The 22,244-nt window shown below is 33.4% G+C and overlaps 1 protein-coding gene across 2 annotated transcripts in view; it reads left to right on the top strand.

Moving 5' to 3' along the window:
* LOC117169186 (paired box protein Pax-6-like) overlaps nt 1-22,244 on the top strand; it is a 244,369-nt gene that overhangs the window by 92,249 nt on the left and 129,876 nt on the right. For both annotated transcript variants that reach the window (XM_033355411.1, XM_033355413.1), the window contains exon 2: nt 3,476-3,652. In XM_033355411.1, the coding sequence (XP_033211302.1) occupies nt 3,476-3,652 (177 nt within the window). The remainder of the gene's footprint in view (nt 1-3,475; nt 3,653-22,244) is intronic.

Raw genomic sequence — 22,244 nt, 5'->3', positions numbered from 1 at the left:
CATATATCTAGTCGGGAGTGGTGCTGATTGAAAACAGATGATTTGGAGCGATTCGCGCGCCATCCGTTGGTCATTCTAAGGACTTATTGAACTACCCTCGTACTTAACTGCGCATGTGTCGCATTCGGTCGAAATTAATTGAATGCATATTCTGTAAATAATATTTGAAATAACAAGAAATATTTAATTCACAAATTTGCATCTTTTAAAAAAGTTGTTTGATCTATATTGCTTCTTCACAGACTTGAACAAATAAAACGATCTAATAAATGATAGCTCAATTTTTTGGCGAAAATATTATCTACGACCACCTTCTCGAATTTGTCAAGAAGTAATTCAAGTGACAGAAAATTTAATTCATTTACAGAAAAATGTTAATAAATCGCCAATCATAGGTTATTTCCCGATAATTTTCTTTGGAACCATTCTAAAATGTCAGTTTGTAGGGAATTTTTTTTCGAAAAAACTTTGTCTAATTTGTTAAGAAGTTTTATAGACAACATTTTTTTCAAGAAATTAAAATTGCTGATAAAAATATTTCTGGTTATTATGCATTTTTTTCATAAAAAATAAACCTTTTCCTCGAAACTGATACCATCCACAATAATTTCACATTTTTCCAAAAGTATAATTAAATTTTGTAGTCTGAAACCTTTCCTTTTCATGCCTGTAGTACTTTTATTTTAACTTAAAATATCTTAATTGGAAATTGAAAATATTAAATTGGCCATCGAAAGGAGCGGACCATTCGATAGTTACGAGTTTACTTATATTCGGGTTTCCCAGTCGGGTGGCCCTACCTGACCCCGATCTGGTCGTGTGTTTCATCCGCGACCTGGCCTTAACCAGAATTCCAGATCGGGACCCGACCTGGACTGCTCTGGCCCCAATTGGGACCAGTCCGAGATTTCTGCATGGGCATATCAGTCTAAAATTTATCAACATTTGCAATTACTATCTAGAATTACATAAATAAAATATATTAAATGTTATTACATATAATCATGCATTTTCATACGAAAAAGGACTGCCCAGAACCTCTAAACCTATATATTTTTCAAATTTTTCCGAAAATCTGTGCGATAGCTGTATTTGAATGAAAAGTATCCATTGTACGTATGCCAACATAAAATAATTCAATAGTAATGTCTCTTTTTAACTAAATAAGCATTTTATTGAAAAACTGCCGCATATGTTTATTTTTTATTTTAGGGGTGCCAGTGAAAAATAATAATGCTTGCTTGGACCACTGGATTTAGTAAAAAATAATGTTGGTTTTTCACTAAAAGAACCGCCGGGCATGATGGAATCGTTTGTTCTTCTGGATTTGTATGGCCGCTTCAATGGTAGTGTATATCGATTGAACCAGACATATGTAAAATCAAGTGCTAATCAGATTTATAAAGCTCGGCTTGAATTGCCTCCTATAAAGCATATAGCATTTTATTATTATATTTTATTATATATTATATATATAGCATTTTTACATACGTAAAAATATAGTTGATTCCACACTTAATACCGAGATGTCACATTTTGAAAAACAATTAACATCTACGTGTAGAAAGTTGTTAATTGTGTTGTAATTTCGAATGTAGTTATACTTATTTAGTTGTCAACTGTTTCTCCTTCTTTGAGACTACCATCCTATTTTAGACTAAGTTATTTCCTTTTTTGATAATTAAAAAAATAATTATTGAATCTACGTTACTGCTTTGATCCGCATTCAGTTCAAATAGTTTGAACTAGGTAAAAAGCGGAAATATATAACGATAATTTTTCGGAACTAGCTTTAACTAGTCAAAACGCAAAATAACTAAGCACTTTTTTTATACTCGAAGATTTTTGAAATTCCATCTTATGTCGTGTTTTAACTGGAAATATAAGTTAAAACTAGATTCACCCAATTGTGCTTTTGAAAGAACTAGTTACCTGTAATTTGCAGTTTGGTTTGAGATGTGACCAATCACTCTTCTGTGAATAGTCGCTAGCACATATTTTTTTAAAGGGCGCGCTAAAAAAGCGGTTCGAGCTATAACCAATCACTCTTCCGTGATCTGTCACGGCAGACTCAGTATTTCGGGGTTTTATTGAATAGTGCAGGTCAAACTAGTTCTTTCAGAAGCACAATTGGGTGAATCTAATTTTAACTGATATATTCAGTCAAAATACAAAATCACACGGAATTACATTTTTTGTCGGGTTTTCACAAAAGCACTTGCCCGAGTAAAAATGCTTCGACTTGAGTTCGACTTGGTTATGTCTTGAGTTCGTCTCCAAGACATCGATGTCTGGCTTCATCTCAAAACTGAGCCGAGACATAGGCCTTCGTCTTACTTTTATTCCCAAAACAGGTGAGACGGCGTTTACTTGTCTCAAGTCCAGCCTTGTCTTGGCTAAGACGACGCCTACTTGTCTCAAGACGGCTTCGAACATTTTTCGGCTCATAAATAATGAAATTAAAATTGATGCATGAAAAATGTTTAATTATTAAATTAGTTATTTTTAATTTAAAAATTCAGAGTCTATGGGTTTGAACGAGTATAATCCTTAAAAATTTTCTTAAAGAAGAAAATAAAAATTGTAATTTTCTAGAAGGATCTCCTAAGCCGTTAGAAATACGTAAAAACAAACAACATTTTCGTTATCATCGTCAAACAAGTATAATACAAATGAAAATCAGTAAATGAGTTGATTGAATATATATATATATATATTGTATAAAAATATACGATATTGTTTAATCATTAGCAAAGATTAGTTTTCATGTCGGTCAGAATGACCCTTGTTGTTAGGACAGGTGAATACAAATTAAAATCAGTAAATGAGTTGATTGAATATTGTTAGGATAGGTATACACTCGAAGTTATAAACCGCTCGTGTTGAAGTCATAACAATTTGACTCGAGAGAGAAATTTATGTCTTCAAAACATAGAAACTTGTCTCCAGGAGATAAATCGAAGTATGGCTCTGTCTCGAAACTGAAACATGCTCAAGTCGACCTTTTCGACTTCAGCATGTCTTAATTGGGGGCAATTTAAGTCGAACCCAAGTCGAAGCATTTTTATTCAGGTGGTTACTCTGCGTTTTTGACTAGTTAACAGTAGTTTTGGCAAATGCTTCTGGTATTTTCGCGTTCTAACTAGTTAAAACTATAGTTTTAACTTTTTTTAAGCATGAACAGTGACATCTATAATAAGTTTACATGGTTATTCGAAAATATTTGGAGTGTGTATTGAAATTTGTGATTCTTTTTTGTTTTGTGACGTTTTAATCTGTTCTACCATGTATAAATTCATAGAAATGATTGCATAATATTTAGAATCACTGAGGCACTAATAAAATGGGCCGAAAATTCTTTTAACGCTCGTTTCTTTACGTGAATCTTCGATGTATAACATGGAAGCAGCGCTATTTGATACCCTGACAACGGAAGCGACGAAGCTTCTCTAATTTCCAACGCTTGTGCTTTCAGGTGTCAGTCTACAAAACTGCACGGCTGGACCGTTCCCCGCGGGAAACAGCAGCAGTGTTTCACGGCAACGTCTCCTCGAACTCTCCCATGGATTGGGTGCCCTGAGGCACTACAACGATTTGGCAAATCATGTACTTTCCTTAAATCAACAGGGCGCTGTCGTCACGAAGTTACTGGGTAAGTTTTATTTTATACGATTGTTGTGTTAACTGTGTGTATAATGGTTACAGTTTCCGACATGATTTTTTCTCTTTAAACAATACCCGGTGATTTTTATAGGATTCTTCCACGTAGGTTACGAATTCCGTGACAAAAATGTCCTAGAACGTTGCATTTTTCAGTAAATCGTGGTCAGTAGGTCAAAAAGCGCGTTTTCGACACTTTCTGAAAGCTTATAAAGCAGCAACAATATGTGCTGCAGACAGGGTCTCAAATAAAAATTTAAACCTTTCTCTTTAAAGGATTTCATAAGAAACTAGAAGTTTACCGTGGAAATTTCGAAAAACAATTTTTTGTTGTAAAAAATGGGGTTTTTGAAACTTTATGCAAGCCCATAACGGGCTTAGTCGGGCGACTGCAAAAGCGTGTTCCCAACAGCCCCACGGTCAGCTTTGGTTTTTGGTATAATGGCTTTTAAAAAAAAGCTTTAAGCTTTCTTTTGAGTACCTGTCCAAGATTCTAGCACGTCTGATTTTTTGTTGTTGTCCGACTTCCCTTTAAACCGCAAATTTCTATGCATGTGAAACAGACCAATGGGGTCGATTTGTGGCTGATGAAAACTGCACATGCGCACATCCGGAGCGAACTGAAAGTAAAAAATGTCATTGGAAATTTTCATTAAATGTATTAAAAGTTTATTTTAGAGACGTAGGCTAACGTTTCGAAAATGATACTGTAGTTTAAAAATTCTAGCATTGACCTTATTCTCGTGTTAAAAATGTCAAAAAACTGCCATTTTTCCAAGTTTAGCGTCAAAGAAAAATGTGTCCCGTGTAGAAAATGCCCTAATATTCCCTACTTTAAACAGGGAACTGGTCGGGTGTTATAAAGCCTAACTTGACTAGAAAATGAGATGCAGGCTCTTGTCAGGGGTTGGTAGGGTTACCTCTGTTTGTTTTATAGACAATTAAAGGGAAGTTTAAAGAGGTCCTGACTTAGAATTTGGATAGACACTATTCAAATACGAAAGGTATTTCCCTAATTCTTTCAATAGCAAGATAAAAATGGAATTTTTAATAAATTATAATTATAGGACTTTTTATTTATGCAGTAAATTCAAACCCTGACGGGTAAACAAGCAGTACTGTGTCTATGCCAATGGACATTTCTATCAATTCGTTATTTTCTCGAGGGGACCTTGTAAAGCCCTCGACAGGTAAAACGGGTAATATGGCTGTGAGTGCAAAAAATAATTTAATGCTATTATGCTTCATTATACTTAAATTAAAAAACGAAAAATTTTTTAATTATCGAGGCACAAACTTTTTAAATTTTCATTTTTTCTGATAAAATTAAAAGCACATGGTCCCTTTAAAATTTGAAAAGAATTTTTCTTAAATATTGATTTAATTTAAAATCATCCAAGTACGTTTAGAAATCATATTTAACAAATCGAGTTTCAAGAACCTTTTTTCCTGAGTTCGAAAGTATCGGATGAATGCCGTCAAGTATGTATGATATTGTACTCAACGTGACATCGTAGCTATAGAGATTAGGCGTTCAACTTATAAGCGTGCGGTGCGTGCGTTCGATTCTCGGTGCTTGCGGAAATTTTAATAAACTGCGTATCTCTTTAGTTATAAGTAATAAGTTTTCTCGAGTCAAATTAAACAATTAATTTATTTTTAGAATAACATGCGAAGTATAGTTAAGAATTTAATGTCAATAAAAATACGAGAAAACGGAAAAGTGTTTAACAGAGGCTACAGAAAGGTGTAAAATGTTTAGATATAACTTTTGCAAAGAAAATGTATTTTACATTTGGATTAATATTTTCCTTCGGTAAATAAAAAAATTCTGGTAATAATAGATTATGGGAATGTGCTAGTTAAACTTTTTTACTATTGCAACCATAGAATCACACTTCAGAAAGCTGGGAAAATCTTTAATGGTAATTATTACCAAATCTCGTCAACCATAACACGTCAACACATAACCTACAATCAAATTAGGAGTTAATCGGAAAATAGAGCAAGGATCTAGAAAGGCAACCTCGCTCGAATATGGTCAGAGAGTCTAGGCTAGTGCCTTTTCTACAAAGCGTGACGTTCTTGTCGGGTCCTTTCCAGATTTTCTATTCAGTGCCCCAATAAAGTTACGGCAAAATAACTAGCACCCTACCAAAACCGAGTTGCCATTTCTGCATGGGTATTTAAAGCGCATGAGACCCTCTTTTTTAGTCTCGATATGTTGAATTTCCAGCGTAAAAGCAGCTTCTCTAATCTGACAAAAAAAATAATATCTATGATATAAATATCTCGGATATTTGAAATTATTTTATAGATATCTTTTTCGACAAATTATAACTATATCGCTAACGCAATAGTGCATTGAAAAATTCACAGCCACTAAGGATCGAACCCAATGTTAATTGATCAAACGCCTAACTCTTTTTAAATACGAAACGATCATTTGAATAATTTTTTTAACATTCTGTGCTTTTGAATATTTGAAACTACTTTCGAAGAGTCGAAATAGCGACTTAAACAATATTGTTTTTTTATAGCTTTATTAAGTAAAACTTGTAAAGAAACTCATTGGGCCTTATAATGAATAAAATTACACTAATAAACACAAATGTTTAGTTTAAGATTTAACTTAATTATGACAAATAAATTATATACCTAAATTATGCATATACATGAAAAAACGGTATTGCCGCTTGAACTATACAGAATTTCAGTTTGGCGAAATATGGGTAAATAGTTTCTCGATCTATACTCGGCTCTGACCTAGAACTGTCAAAATCCTTTACCTGATTTGAGCTTAGAGGCTTAGAACCCTTACACTCGAGACCCTCCATTAAATTGGAAACTTCACGTTAAAATTGGAATCTTCGCGGTAAGAATGAGAATTACGAAATAAAATAATCCATGTTTAGTTTTTGTTACTATAATAATATTAAATAAAGTAATTACTGCAATTTTAATATTTTTATCCTCACAATTCAAATTAACTGAAAATCAATTTGTTTATGAATAATTAAAATTTTTATTTTTAAATTAAGATTTAAGTTTATCAAAAACATTTCTTAATTTTATAATTATTATAATTACATAAAAAAATTATATCCTAATAAAATAAAGTAATTTAAAATAATAGTCCTGATGTAAAAAACAATCCATTTTTAAATCCATAATAACCAATTTTTGATTATTAAGAGTTTATAAAAGTTGTTAATTGGACCTAGATAATTTATAACATTATGAAATCTAGCAGATAAACAAAAAAAAAGTAAATTACAATTAAAACTCCTCGGAAAAGATAATTTCCAGAGATTTGATGTATAACTGAAAATATTTAAAACTAACAAATTTGAAATACTCTTAATTTAAATGATTAGGTACTAATTTCCAGCAGTGACTGAATTCCTAACTACAGGCCTCGGACTCACCACACTATTAAACTATTTTACACTTTTTTTAAACCATGACACTATTTTTCTGCTATTTCGAAAAAACTAGATGAAATACACTATTTTCAAATAAAGTCCAATTTTCAACCAAACAAAATAATTTTCAACAAAATGCATAAACTTTTATCTAAATAGTTGAATTTTCAGCTAAGTTCCATTTCTATCAAAAAAGGCGAATTTTTAAAAAATTACATACATCTTATACTAAATAATTTGAACAATTGATGTGATTTTAGTACAAATTTTATATAATTATTTTTTCATGCTATTTGTTCATTAAATTTTTTGTAAATAAATTTAATCGTAATTACAATTTAAAATTCTCTAATTTCAGCAGCTTTCACCATAAAACATTCAATTTAGTTTACAGTTCAAAATTTTTAAACTTGAATCACTTTGAAGTTTGAACTGAGAATTATTTTTGTTTATAAGTTAAAATTCTCGAATAATTTAATTTTGGACGCAATAATACTAGCTTTGAATCTTTAATGATACAATGTTCATAATTCTAATTTTCGAAATTTTTTTATTTTCGAAATTTTAATTTAAAATAATTATATTTAGAGATTCTTCAATTAAAAAACAAAATATTAAAAATTTGAATGCTTTCAATTTATTTGAGATTATTTATTTTTAATGAAGAAATCGATAAGTTTACAATTGGAATTTTTAAAACTTGAATTGCCTCGAATTGAAAATTATTTTTATTTAAAAGTAAATTTTTTAAAATAATTCCATTTTCAACGGTTTAATTAGCTTTGAATTTGTAATGATAAAATTTAATTTTAATATTTTAAAATAAATTTAAAATTTTAATTTTTTCTTAACTGAAAATTCAGAAGATTTGTATTCGAATAATATGCTTAATGAAATAAATTAATATCAACATAGAATTATTTTTGTTTTATAACTAAGTGAGAGCAGACAATTCTTTTTCATCCCCTTTCCGAAAAAATATTACGAAAAAATTAAAACAATAGACATTTTCTCATGGAAAGAAATGATTTCTTCTACTAAATCAAGTGGTAGACATGTAAACAGTAATATTTCGCTTGAATAATGTTTCAGAAAGTCTTAATTGCTATTGATTAGTAACAAATATTATTAAAGAATTTTTGAAAAGTGGTGTTGTTCCTTAAAAAGCAAATATTTCTTCTTTGAACTGATGTTTCATACAAATTAGCCGTAATACTCTAATACAAAATTTAGAGAGCAATAAGTACATTTATATTATTATTATTATTATTATTATTATTATTATTATTATTATTATTATTATTATTATTAATGTTCAAAACATTTTCCAATGTATTTTTCAAACTTCTGAATTTACTTATATAATATAAGTTGCTAATGATAACAAATATTTAAATCGCACAAATTTTATTATTCTCAATGACTTTAAAACCAATTATAAATTGATTTTATGACCGTGAAGAACTAAATGACTGTCAAATATTTAAAACTGAGTTCCTTATTTATAAACATATTTATAACAACATAGTAATTGACAATACTTATTTATTTTTACGGTGAGTATTTGCAGCATATTCAGCTGATGGAAAATATTTTTCTTTTATAGAGTATTGCAAATAAGTATTTATTTATATATAATTTATTCGTGACAATTAGGTTAAATCTTACACTAAGCATTTTGGTTCATTGAGTGTAACTGCATTCATCACTATGTCCAATGAGTTAATTTAACATAAGCAACAAAGAGTTGTCATTTCATTATTATAAAGGTTATACGGCGTCAAAGTTTAGTCTTAAGTTTAAAGACTGTAGGCTGAAAATATTCAAAGTATGAGGGTCAGAATTGAAGGAGCGGTAAACAGAGTGAAAGCAGGCAACTGTAGGTTTAAACATTGAAAGCAGGGCCTATTCATTCAAATAAAGTCAAAACAAGGGTATAATTTTTCAATCTGTAGGAGTTAAAAGTTTAAGGTATGCGCTTCAAGTTTAAATGGCGTCAAAGTAGGTTGTAATAAGGAGTTGTATGTTCGAAGTAGGGGCTAAAGTTCGACATACTTTGAATTTCAAATAGGCGTATTGCCATTTTACCTTCTGATACCGGTATTGCAATTTTGTTCTACACTCATATAGGAGTGTGATAAAATGCAAAATCTTGTTAATGATGTAGCTACAAGACGAACATCGTGGTTGATGTCATATATCCAGTTAATTACAAGTTCAAAGCTATCCGTGTTCCGCACCTACTTATAATGAATGATTAGTTAGTTTTCCAATGGGGGTCGGGCAAGCAGTAGCGGTAAAGTGTGCATCACGTGCGTGGGTGAAGGCAATTTTGACCCGTGCCTTGACACACAATCTACTATTCATGTACAAATTGCGCATAAGCGTACATCTGTATTCGCACCCGGGTAAAAACGTTTGGTCTTGATTTCCTCATGGGTAAAAACTAATACGAGCTAGTTTCAAATCATTCTGTATGTCCAGCTCGTGGGACAGAATTACACTATTTTTGAAGTATTAAGACGAATACTTTTGATTTAAAGGCAAACGTCTATGTTTTGGGACAAAATTATTTAATTTGGAAAGAAACTGAGATTTATAACTTAAAGATATTTATTCATATAGATTATAAAGATAATATTTATCTTCATGGTAGTTACTTTGTATGTATCAATAAGTTTGCTTATCTGCAATGATTACGTTCTTTGGATGGTGAATCTAAAAAAATCATCTTTTTTTATCTCCAATGATTCACTAGATACATGAAGGAATTTACAGTCTTAATCTTTGAATGAAAAATTTTATTTTCCTGTAGTTATGAGACCGAACCAGACAGCATGGTCATGAAGACATATTCAAGACATTTAAGGAAAAATCAAGACCAAATATTTTTACCCAGGCAAAAACTTTTTTGCAAATGGAGCTATGCTCATGTGCTAACCGAATTGGTCTCAACGCGCCAAAAAATTATGAGAAATGTTCGGGATACTATGTTCAGATTTTTCCTCGGTGTAGGTTTAAAAAATATTGATTTTAGGCAGCGCAAAAGTATTTCAGAAAAATAAAAATAGTATATTATGCACCAATAGGGTGAAGTGGGACTTTTTATGCCGATTGTAACAAAATAACGAGCCGTAAAATGTGTCCTCCCTCTTGGTGCATATGATATTTCTTATACAAAATGCATGATTTTAGATACGATTGAAACACAGGTAAGATTTCTGCTAATATTTCATTTTCAATACAAGAATTTTTGAAATTTTTCGATACAGTAAATTGCCGGCAATATTTTTAACTTTGTAAAATTACCGAAAATTTTCAGAAATTTTTGTGTACTTTAAATTTCTGTGTTTTTTATTTAAAAATTTTACTCGAATGAACCTGGTTACACATCCTAGCCACGGACTAAGCCATGTGAGCGATAAGATAAGGATTTTATAAGTTGATTTAATACGATGCTTAAAACCTTCTGCGATGATGTTGTAGGTATACAGTCACGAGCGGCCGCGAGCGTTGGAGGTAACAACAGTCACCTCTAGATGCTGTTTTAGAGCTACCATCTGTCACTCTACAGGTTTAAGTCGCTTGCTTCTTGATAGTCAAGAAACTTGCTTACAACACGAGATATGTTTAATAAAACGGCCTTCTAAGCTGCTGCCAGTATTCTACTGATTCCTAAATGTTTAAGGTATTCAGTGCATCTTGCGTGCACATTCCCTGTCTTTTAGAAATATACCGTTCGTAATGCATATTGACCTACTTATCCTTGGTTGTCCATGATCAAAATACTTGATTCTTGTACCCCAGAGTATCATCTCATGTTGTTGAAAGTCAATAATGCGTGAGCAGACTTTGTAAAGTTCTAAGACTTCAAAAAAATAATTATGCGGCACAGAGGGAAAGGCTTGCTTGTAGTCAATGTATGCCACGTGTAAGTTCCTTTGGTGCTTCCGAGCTTGACTCATTGCAACAGCGTCTATAGTGTAGTTTATGTTAGAATACAGGCTATTGGTCAAAATTCAGATGTATTTTAGCGACTGGTTTTTTAGGTAACATATACGTAGTACCCTGGAGCATAAAGCCTGACATCAGATCTATGTGTTCAATGATCAAAAAGAGCGCTGAAACATCTAAAGCTGTGATATTTGGCAGCTGCATTTTAGGACTATTCCTTGTCCTTGCTTTCTCCAGTTTGAACCACGCAGTGTCCAAATTGAATCTGTTCATTTTTTCCCAAACACCCAACCAGTAGTCAGTCATAACTTTCAATTGAGAGACTTAGGTGTCTTGCTGGTTATTTTTCTTTACACTCAGCTCAATTTTTTTGTAACGGTTTGTACCAGCTTTCTTTAACTGATGTTAATGTCTTACGTGCCAAAGGTGAATGATTTTAGGAACATAGTTTATTAGAATTCTGGTTCAATTTTCTTTCTTATATTGAGTTGATTGACCTAGCTTGCACCTTACTTTGCTGACATCCAGATCCAACCTGACCTTCCATGGTGGCTCTCGAATCCTTGCTGGGACGAAAAATGCATTTGCAGGCTTAGTTCTGCGGCTCATCGTTCTAATGGTTGCTACAGCTGCACAGCATACAAGAGTTTGCACCTCTAACACAGTTTGTGTTACGTTCAAATACGCCGGTGAAATCTTGCTGATGCGGTGTTCTGTTAGTGCACGCAGATAATTTGCGATGTTCATTTTGGGCAGAGAATGCCTTAGTGTTGGTCCTACATATCTGAACTCCAGTTAAGCATGACCAAAATCCCTTTTAAGTTGAAGTAGTTATTCTGGAATTTCTTTGTCCACATCATCATTATTAATATCTGGATGTGGTTCGGCAAAATCAATCTATTTACATATATTAAGCGTTTTGAGTCTGTTAGTTTCTGCTCATTTAGTTTTGTGGCTATCTCTGGGTATTTAGTTAAGAAGAGTCTATGATGTCTCCTCACAATTCGCCTACATTTCTCTGCCGAAAAATATAGGCGCATAACATCTCTGTTCATATGGTATGTTTATTTTCGTCGTTTTTTGGTTGCTGAACTTCTGCCTCTGGCCGTATTCAGCAGCTTCCTCTAACTGATGTTCATTGCCGTCGTTTTTCCAAGCCAAACCAACCTGTTGTTTAATCTCCATTGCTCGGTCTTCTGTGATGTGTAGATTGGTCCTGATGTTCTTCAACTTAGCGATAAGATCTCTTAGTGCGGCTTTCTGCATATTAGGATACTCTGCAGAAAATTCCGTTCTTAAATTGTATCCTTTTTCCATTTACGTTTCAAACTTTGCACTTTCGTAATCGAGACAAACTAATTCCTCTTTCATTGTGGTACCGCACGTGATGCTGTCCCACTGTATTTCTGTCAAGGTGGTTGGCTGCAAATAGCTAATGTTAGCCAAAGGAGCCTAAGAAGACACAGTTGATGTTCCACTGCTTGCCGTTTGTCGCAGATGTTCTTGCTGGACAGCTGTTTGATTAGTGAGATCTGCTTGACCATCTTTCAGCTCACCTTCACCACCGTCCCATTAGCTATGGCCCCCAGCTGTGGCTCCATGGGCGCCCCGACGATCCTAGGGAAGCGACAAGCCTTTTAAAATCTTTAATGTACCCTCCAATATTATTTATGGGTTTTGGTGTACTTCTTAGTCCCTCTCCTCTTCGTTATCAACCTATCTAGCATGGAAACCCCCGTCAGTATCAGTGCTACTGACAACATAACCGGAAAAGCCATGAGAGGAAAGCTCAAGCCCTAGCGCGACAAGAACGCGAGAACACCTTCGGTAGTGAATTTCTATATTATTTTTTCATTTGATCTTTTACTCGGTTAAACCCGGTTATACATCATAGCCACGGACTAAGTCAAGTGACTGATGTGATTAGAATGTTATAAGTTAATTTAATACGATGCTACCATTCTTACGTTATACCTAAGTTACACCATTTAGTATTAGTATTAGTATCTCGTTACTCAGTTTGTCTATCAGAGTTTTGCCGCATATTATGCGCAAGAATTTCATTTCAACCGCATTAATTTCAATTTTATCCTTTTCTTAATAGGTCCATGTCTCGCTACTGTATAACACAGTAGGTACAAATATAGAATTATATATTGTTATTTTAGTTTTATTTAATATATATTTACTTATGACAACAGGCCCTGCTATACCGGTAACCTTCTAATCTTCGTTTATTCGCTTATCTAACTCCTCATCTATCTTTTCGTCCCTTGTGAATAAGCTACCACGGTATATAAACTTATCAATTTATTCAATTATCTCATCATTCAGTAAAATGTTTAATATCATTTTCTCGCTCTTTTCTTCAAATATTTTGGAATACAAAATATCCATAATTGGCTGGAGTTTTTCGGTAATTTATTAATTTAACATAAATTTCCAAAATCTTAGAAAATTTTTGGATGCTTAACATTTCAATAAATGTACAGAAATAAGGAATGTAAAAAAGTCTTAACTTTCGGCTAATTTTCAGTAATGTATGGTAATTCATCGGTAGTTTATAGTAACAGATGCACTGATGGAAATATTATCATTGATTTAACCGTACGATCGAAGGTTAGAAAATTATGAGTAAATTCATAATATAACACGTGTACTGCAATCATGAAGAGTACGAAATGCACTTACTTAAATATTGTAAATACAACTTATTCATATTTGTGGTAGAAAAATGCAATATACGAATTGCAATTATATGAAATGTGTGATCCTATTAAAAATTTGCTTAAGCGAGCTAGATCTAAAATGTTGTCGTTTAGCAATAAACTATGTATGAGAGGTTTACCCGACTCACTTTGTTTTGGTACACCACAGGCGTATCTCGCTAGCACCTGCGCGTCCGTCTTCATAAGCAACAAGAATCAGATGGCCAAAACAAATATCATGTATGGCTGTATCTATACCAGCAATAAAACATAATTAATCTAGTCATAAATATTGTTGTACTGCAAATAAATTTCTATCAGTGTGGCTTCGATTTGGTCCAATTTGTGAAACGGTCTCTTAACGATGTCAACTGGTCGCCTCACGTTCATTTTTTCTGAGCTTGAAATGTGAGCCAGTAATTTGGGCTCATAGATGTAAAATTTTTGGTGTACAGGCATCGGAAAGGACTGAAATCGTGTATTTATTTCAAGTGAATATTATTATTATATTCACAGTGAAATGAAGTACCCAAGACATGGGAAATTTGTTGGCAACAACCCATATAGAGCAAGGGAAACTTACAGGACAAAAAAGAACGTTCATGCTTAACATTTGAACGTTATTGAATATAAGGTTTGTTAAGCGGCCGATATATGTTTCTCACGCAGAAATTGTCCTATTTTGCCCCATTTGAAAAGTGTCGCTGACAAGGCCCACACCAGTTTTTACAGTGTCGAAAATTTAGTTAAATCATGATGGGGCACAAAGGGAGCATTCAAATATATTTATCTGTTATTAATTTTAAACAGATTGTCTTTGTTCCGAATCGAAAATAATAAAATGACTTCCACATATAAATAAAAGAATACAAATTTTGTGGAGTTTTTTGGCACCTTTTCCCAATCGGAAATTCATGAGTGATACTTTGTTACCCCACACATTCTTTATTGACTAGATCGTCGACCGTTTGGTTAACCGAACCTAACTTAGGTGGTTGATGCTTTTATGTGTAACAGTGATATCAATATTTTAATTTAATAGTTTTTTACTAATATTTTGCACAATAAGACATAATGAATAAACACAGTAACACAGTTTATAATTGACTCGACTACGTATAAAGAAACATCGTGCAATTAAGATAAGTCGAAATTCATCTAGAGAAACTACTCCAAATGAATAGAGCACTACCAGGACGGCAAGCATGTACGTTGCAGATACTTTGTTCCTCGCCGACAGTACGGAAGACCAAATCTGCCGGATGAGACGTTTGTATCTGTTTCGGAGAGTATCTTTTATAGATGTCTCATCCTGAATGCGGCTCTGTGGCACGCCCAGGTATGTATAAGTCTCTCCAACCCAAAGGTGTTGTATAGCGCTTCTATCAACGAACTCAGAATCTTCAGGGATGCCATTAAGCCTGCCTCGCTTCAAATAAACCTTGGCGCATTTGTCTAACCCAAATTCCATTCCAATTTCCTTAGTATATCGTTCGACAATCCCTAGAGCTATATATAGTTGCTCTTTATTTTTAGCATAGATCTTAAGATCGTCCATGTGAAATACATGAGTGACCTTGTACTTTCGATCTGCAGGTTTGCCGCACAGGTACCCATCGGAATCCAGGCCATCGATAGGTCACGCTGGTAGAATGCTGCATCTTTGCAGACACATCTATCGATGAGCAAGTTCTCCCGACATCCCGCTACGCCTTTCTTTGAGCCTCGTTGTTTAATCATTTCTTGCCACACACGTCCAATTGCCCGAACAATCCTATCATTTAGGATAGCTGCGAATATCTTATAAAGCGTGTTCAGACAAGTCATTGGCCTGTAATTCTTCGGGTCAGCTAAGTTGCCTATTTTCGGCATCAGTATTGTGCGCACTTCCACCAACCACTCCGGAATCGGCTCTTCCGACTTTAAATATGAGGTGAAAATACGAGCCAAATCCTGATGGTTTGAAGAAAACTTCTTCCACCAGAAGGTTTTGATACAATCGGGTCCCGGTGCGGAATAGTTCTTTATACTTCTTAATACTTTTTTCACCTCCTCGGTAGTGATGGGTGGGCATTCTTTATCAGATGTTATGAGGTTATCACATAGCTCCTTGAAGCTATTTATATTTTCTGTGTCTTCGTCCAGCCTATGCTGCACTTCGTAGACTTCTCTCCAAAATACTTCAACCTCCTCTGGGTGTTCGACAGTAACTGGAGGGTCTTGGAAGAGTCGAGATGGGTCAGAGAAAAACTGTTGATTTTCTATGACCCACCTCTCCCTCCGCTCAGTGTGTAATAAGGGGTCTGGAGTTCGCGCTCGAACTTTCGAACCTTGGCGTTAAAATTCCTGCCAGATGTGATGTAGTCAATCATACACTGAATGCGGGACGCGTACTGTCTTGCCCAGCCTATCTTTATGGCAAGTTGATGCATTCGTCTTTTGGTCTTATGATCAACCATTGGTTTTGTTTTACGGTTCGCATCGGTCAAAGCTCTCGCTGCATTATACACACAATAATTGATAGCCCAGAGGTCGGATTCTCCGGAAAAATGTCCATGAAGCTCGTCATCCATTTCAGCCAGATCTTTAGGCTTGAGAGAAACGTTGGTGTTAATGTTTCTCCGGGTCATAAAGCATCGCTCTTCCTCTATTGGATGCCTGCCCGCAGTTGGTCTTAGTGTCGCCTCTCTTTCTCTGTTGCCGGCTTGTTCTAGCTGTGGTAGAGTAAGCGTTCCGCTTACATAGCCCCTTTTTTGGAGCAGTTCAACATGGTTTCGCAGACGTTGCTGCGAAAAGTGCGATAGCTCCGGGTGCTTCTCGCACTACAGAGCATCAATTACAGTCTGCAGTTTGAATCGCTTAAATATCTGTATTAGAACTGAAGATTATATAGTTGCACATTTTTGTACTTTTAAGCAACAATTTTTATTATTTTTTAAATTTCTCAATTGCAACTGGTTCACAACAGTTTTCCTCATACTAATGAATTTTTTGAAATTTTTTTCATCGTCCCTTGTATAAGAAATAATGCTATAAACTTGACTGTTCTTAAATGTACCCAAAAATCCTTACTTTTTTTACATTTTTCAGTCTGCTAAGCACAAAAGTTTTTTACATACACGTCTTCAAGCTCATTAACGTAGAACACTTTCAGCTTTTAAATGACTGCTTTTTTGTTGCGCTAGCATTTTTTTGACTGAGTTGTTAAGCTTCAAAGGCAGATGCCTATAGTTTTCTCGCCGATAGTAGTCCCGTATTTCCTATGCCCATGAAGAATATGAAATAAAATTTTAACGTCGATACAGTAGATGCCTCGATTAAAAAAAATCGAGGAACATCTTAGTATGTGATATTTGAAAATCCGTCCAAGTCCCATCTTGAGAAATGTGCGTCTTCAGAAAATGATAAAAATTGTGTAATAGGTTACATATTCTTGCGTATTTTTTGTACTGGTGTGAAACAATTCTAAGAATAAAAATAAAATTTCGCCCGGGGGCGCAGGACAAGGTGAGTCCGACGCTGAGTCCTGCTGGTTGGTTTACTGTCAACAATACTTATCAGCTGATCGATTCAATGTCAAGAATTATGGAAGTTGGTTGGAAAACTCCGACGAGTAAATTTGAGCACATTGCTGGTGTTACTATGTTTCCAATTTGACATTTATCTTTTATTTTGAGTACCAAAAAATGAAAATCATTTTACACAAAAATTTCATGAACGTACTTAGTCGCTAGAAATCGCTAAAAATTCCTAAAAAATCATGATAGGTTAGGTGTGTGCAGATACTTATTTGTTGATTTGCAACGAATGTGCAAATTTTATTGCTTATATTAATTTTTTTCAAGGTTTAGACGATTTAGTATAATATTCGTGTCAGTGCTCAATATGAGTGAATCGAAAAATCTAAAATGCATCAAACCAAAAATGATCTGCGAAGTGCTATAACTCGAATGCTAATATCCTATTCCATCAATTTATAAATAAACTTCCTTTAAAATTACCAATATATTGATGTATACAAACGTTATTTAGTGCTTTTTATTTTATTTGTCAAAGTTTAAACACGATATCTCAATCCGTGTGGACACAGTGAACACCAAAAAAATGTTGATAACTGGAGACTAGTTTGGTCACGTGGTCACCGAAGAGAGGCTCCTTTTTTAAACTGTCGTGCGAGAAATAGTAAGACGGTATCAACGGAACTGTCGAATAGATTAGTCCCTGTTTTGCAGTTGAACATTCGCCACTTTCTCAAAAAACATCCATACCGCGATACCGCAAAAGAATTACTTGTTGTACTTTCTGGATCTGGGAACAAATTAATGTGTATTTACTAATCACACCTAAGGTTAATGCGACTTGCAAATAAATCTACTTCTGGGTTTTCAAAATAGTGAAGATTTTTTTAATGCATTGTCGGGTATTTGGTATTCTGTTTCTGATTCCGTCCTTAGAGATTTAAAATCTGCAATCCAATTTTCTTGCGAGCTACTGTATGATGCAAAAATATAGATATTTATCGCTTCACACCATTCTCGGATCGCATGTGATAACCTGTTTAACTCTTGCAATCGAACAACACCTACTCTGTTTACGTAAGATAAAGCAGTGTTATTATCAACTGTTAAAAGAATAATGCAATTGTCTAAATCTTTGGCAAAACATTTAAAGCCAATGAAAGTAGATATGAATTCTAGAATGTTGAGATGACAGTTTCGTTCTCGTTTTCCCCAGATGCCATGGCTTATCATATCTACATATGCAATACCTCAACCACTTGAGGAGGCATTAGAAACAATTTCGAGGCAAAATTCTATCGGCCTAATAAAGGTTTTTAGGTAATTTGATGCTTTTTTTCACCAGTTTAACTCTTGACATACTTAATCTGAAATTAACATTTTGCATTCGTCATTGTTATTATTGATTTTCAAAGCTTCAAGTTTCTTTCTTTCGAAGGCCTTAGTGTGACCGTGACCATATTTAACCGTTGGACAACAAGAAATTACTTCACCCATAAATTCCGCAAATTGACGTATCTTACAAATTGAATGAGTTTCTAAATTACTGATCAAAGTCAATACTTTATCGACCTTTAGCTGTGGTAGTTCAATTCACAGAAAGAATAAGGTGTGAATGAAACACCAATTTCATCGTACGATATACCTAAAAGAAAAACTACCCTTGATAGAGGGCAACGATCCCCCCGTTTTATTCCAAATCCGAAAAAAGAAATTCCCTCATTTTTTATATTTTTATTTTAACAGGTGCCTGTTTTGACTTAAAGTTTCCCATGTTTCATCTATTAGACATATAGGTTTGACACCTCTAACGCACCCCCACGAGTAGCTGAAAACCACCCTTAAAACAAAAAATGTCAGTTCTTCATAAAATCGACAATCTGAACACTGTAGTCTTGTCTTTTTTTACTTGCAATTATTAATATTGGTCTAGTGGAATATTTATTATCATTGTTTAATTGATTTTTTTTTATTTAAACAAATAGAATTTGTTTCAATTTTTTTCTCGAAAATTCGTTTTTTCCTCTAAAAATCATTACTATCAGCCTAGCTGAATATTTATTAACATTTATTCATTAATTGTTTATTATTTGAGCAAATGGAATTTGTTTGAACAATTTATTTCAAAACTTTGTTTTTCCCTAAAAATTATTACTATTGGTCTAGTGGAATATTTATTAACATTAGTTCATTAATTTTTAATTCTTCAAACAAATGGAATTTGTTTAAATATTTTTTTAATAAAAATTATTAATATTTTTTCAGCGGAATATTTATCAACATTGTTTGATTAATTTTATTTCTTTAAATTTTTTGTAAATAAAAATTATTACTTAAATATAACTGATAAATTATTTATTATTGAATTAATTATTAATCAGTAATCAATTATTACTGATAAATATTCCACTAGACCCACAGTAATAATTTATATTTAAAAGAAATCGAAACGACATTATTCAAACAAATTCAATTTATTTAAATAATTGCAAATGAATTAACTAATGTAAATAAATATTCCACTGGACGAATAGTAATAATTTCAAGAAAAAAAATCAAGAATACAGTGCTCAAAAGGTCGATGTCATGGAGAATTGGCATTTTTGTTTTAAGGGTAGTTTTCAGGTACTCGTGGGTGTGTGTCTGGGGTGTCAAACCCATATGTCTAATACATGAAATTCTTCATTGGATAATTCTCAATAGGTGCTATACTTTCCCGTTACATTTTTTCAAAGCTTACTAAATTATTTCAAAAACTCAAAAAAGTGATTTTTCCCCATGCATTTTACATGGGAAAGTTCAAGTCAAAACCGGCACCTGTTGAAATCGAAAAAAATTAGGTAATTTCTTTTTTCGGATTTGGAACGAAATTGGGGGGATCGTTGCCCTCTAAAAAAAGAGGTTTCAGCCACCCTATTACACAGTCATATAAGATACCGAGTCTCGAGCATTCGGGGTACGAAGTGACGGTAACTTAGGGTACGAAGTATCGATCGGCTGTATCAACTAATTGGGGTATGGAGTGTCTACTTCTCGGGATACAAAATGAAAAGCTTTATTCGACGCATAATCATCTTGCTCTTGACTTCTTAAAATACTTTTTCGGATTTTGAATAGCCATATCTAAATACATTGTCTATTATTTGGACAGGTTTGTGATCGTACATTTTAGAAGCTGCTTCATTCGCACTCTGTTAAATTCGAGCCGCGCCTAAGACATAGGGGAGAGTGGGGATAAGTGCATCACTAGGGAAGTTTTAGAAACAACTAGGGGTTTTTGCGTAACGTTGATATTGTTTGACAGTCCTACCTATAACCTAACTTTACCCGAGGGAGTGGAAACCTGCAACGTTTGTTGTTGTTATGTGCGATGGAAATTTGTTGTGATTGAAATCGGTTAATTCGTAACTTGCTACTTTTTCAGAATTAGTGTATTGTTCCTTTTCGTCGTGCCTGTATCCATAAACAGTATACTTGACGTAAGTACATTCATGTTACTATTAATTTGTGCAAAACTTTTAAGGTTATGTTTTACCCTTTTATTATCAGAGATATTACAATTAACTAATGTTCTGTGGGGATAGATAGATCATTTTTTGTAGGGATACGTGGATCAGTAGTTAACTTTGGATATTTTTAAAGTAAACTTTTATACGCTGCGTACGAGGGTAAAACTAATCTGAACGACGCTTGCGCAGAAGTCTGAAGTGGGTAATGTGCGCATATTGCGGGAAGTGCGCGAAAGATAGAGATGAGCCTGAACGACCGAAAAGTCACTCAGCGGAAAAACGTTTGTTTTTGTTATTATTATTATTGTTATTGATATTATTAATATTATGATTATTATTATATTCTTTATATTATTGTTATTATCATAATTTTTATTATTTTTATCGTTTTTACTAATATTATTATAATTATTGGTAATTTTATCATTATAATAATTATTACTATATATTTCTTGAAAAATTTATCTCGGGTCCTTTTACCCGGTGGTTTATCACCAGCCATGGACTGAGTCAAGTGCCTGGTAAAATGTTTTTACTGTTTTTACATACTTATATATGTATCCCTAAGTGAAGAATGCTTTTCTAAATAAAAAAATTAATTTATTTTCTAAATAGTTTCTAATTCATTTTATTGTGCGAATTCAGGTAAATTGTCCAAAGAACTGGACACTTTTTAAAGTGATCCGACTATCTCCATAGGTTGATCCAAGTATCCCCACGGGTGGGGATACTTGGGTCAAATGACACTAAAAAGTTAACGATTAATAACAATGATGAATGAATATATTTCACTGTAAATCATTTTGTAAATTATAAACGAATATTATAACTTTCATACTAATGTAAAAAAATTATTACTTAATATTTTTGTACAAAATATGACAAGAAAGACAAAATCTGATCCACCTATCCCCACTCTCCCCTACTGTCGGCGAGAAAACTATAGGCATCTGCCTTTGAAGCTTAACAACTCAGTTACAGAAAATGCTAGCGCAACAAAAAAACAGTCATATAAACGCTGAAAGTGTTCTACGTAAATGAGCCTTAAGACGTTTATGTAAAAAAAATTTGTGCTTAGCTCACTGAAAAATGTAAAAAAAGTAAGGATTTTCGGGTACATTTAATAACAGTCAAGTTTAGAGCATTATTTCTTATGCAAGGGGCGATGTAAAAAATTTGAAAAAATTCATGAGTATGAGGAAAACTGTTGTGAACCAGTTGCAGTTGAGAAATTAAAAAAATAATACAAATTTTTGCTTAAAAGTACAAAAATGTGCAACTATATTATCTTCAGTTATAATACAGATATTAAAGCGATTCAAACTGCAAACTGTAATAGATAGGCTTTGTATTTATTTTCAATCACCCGTAAGGATGTGTTAGTCTTATTTTTTGTGAAAATCGCGATATTTTAGACATTTTTTTGTGTTGGAAAACAAGTGACAGAAAGCAGGGGGGGGGGCCTTTTTT

This window comes from Belonocnema kinseyi, chromosome 3 (genome assembly GCF_010883055.1).
Source record: "Belonocnema kinseyi isolate 2016_QV_RU_SX_M_011 chromosome 3, B_treatae_v1, whole genome shotgun sequence".
Lineage (NCBI taxonomy): Eukaryota > Metazoa > Arthropoda > Insecta > Hymenoptera > Cynipidae > Belonocnema > Belonocnema kinseyi.
This window is presented reverse-complemented; position numbering and strand designations above follow the sequence as displayed.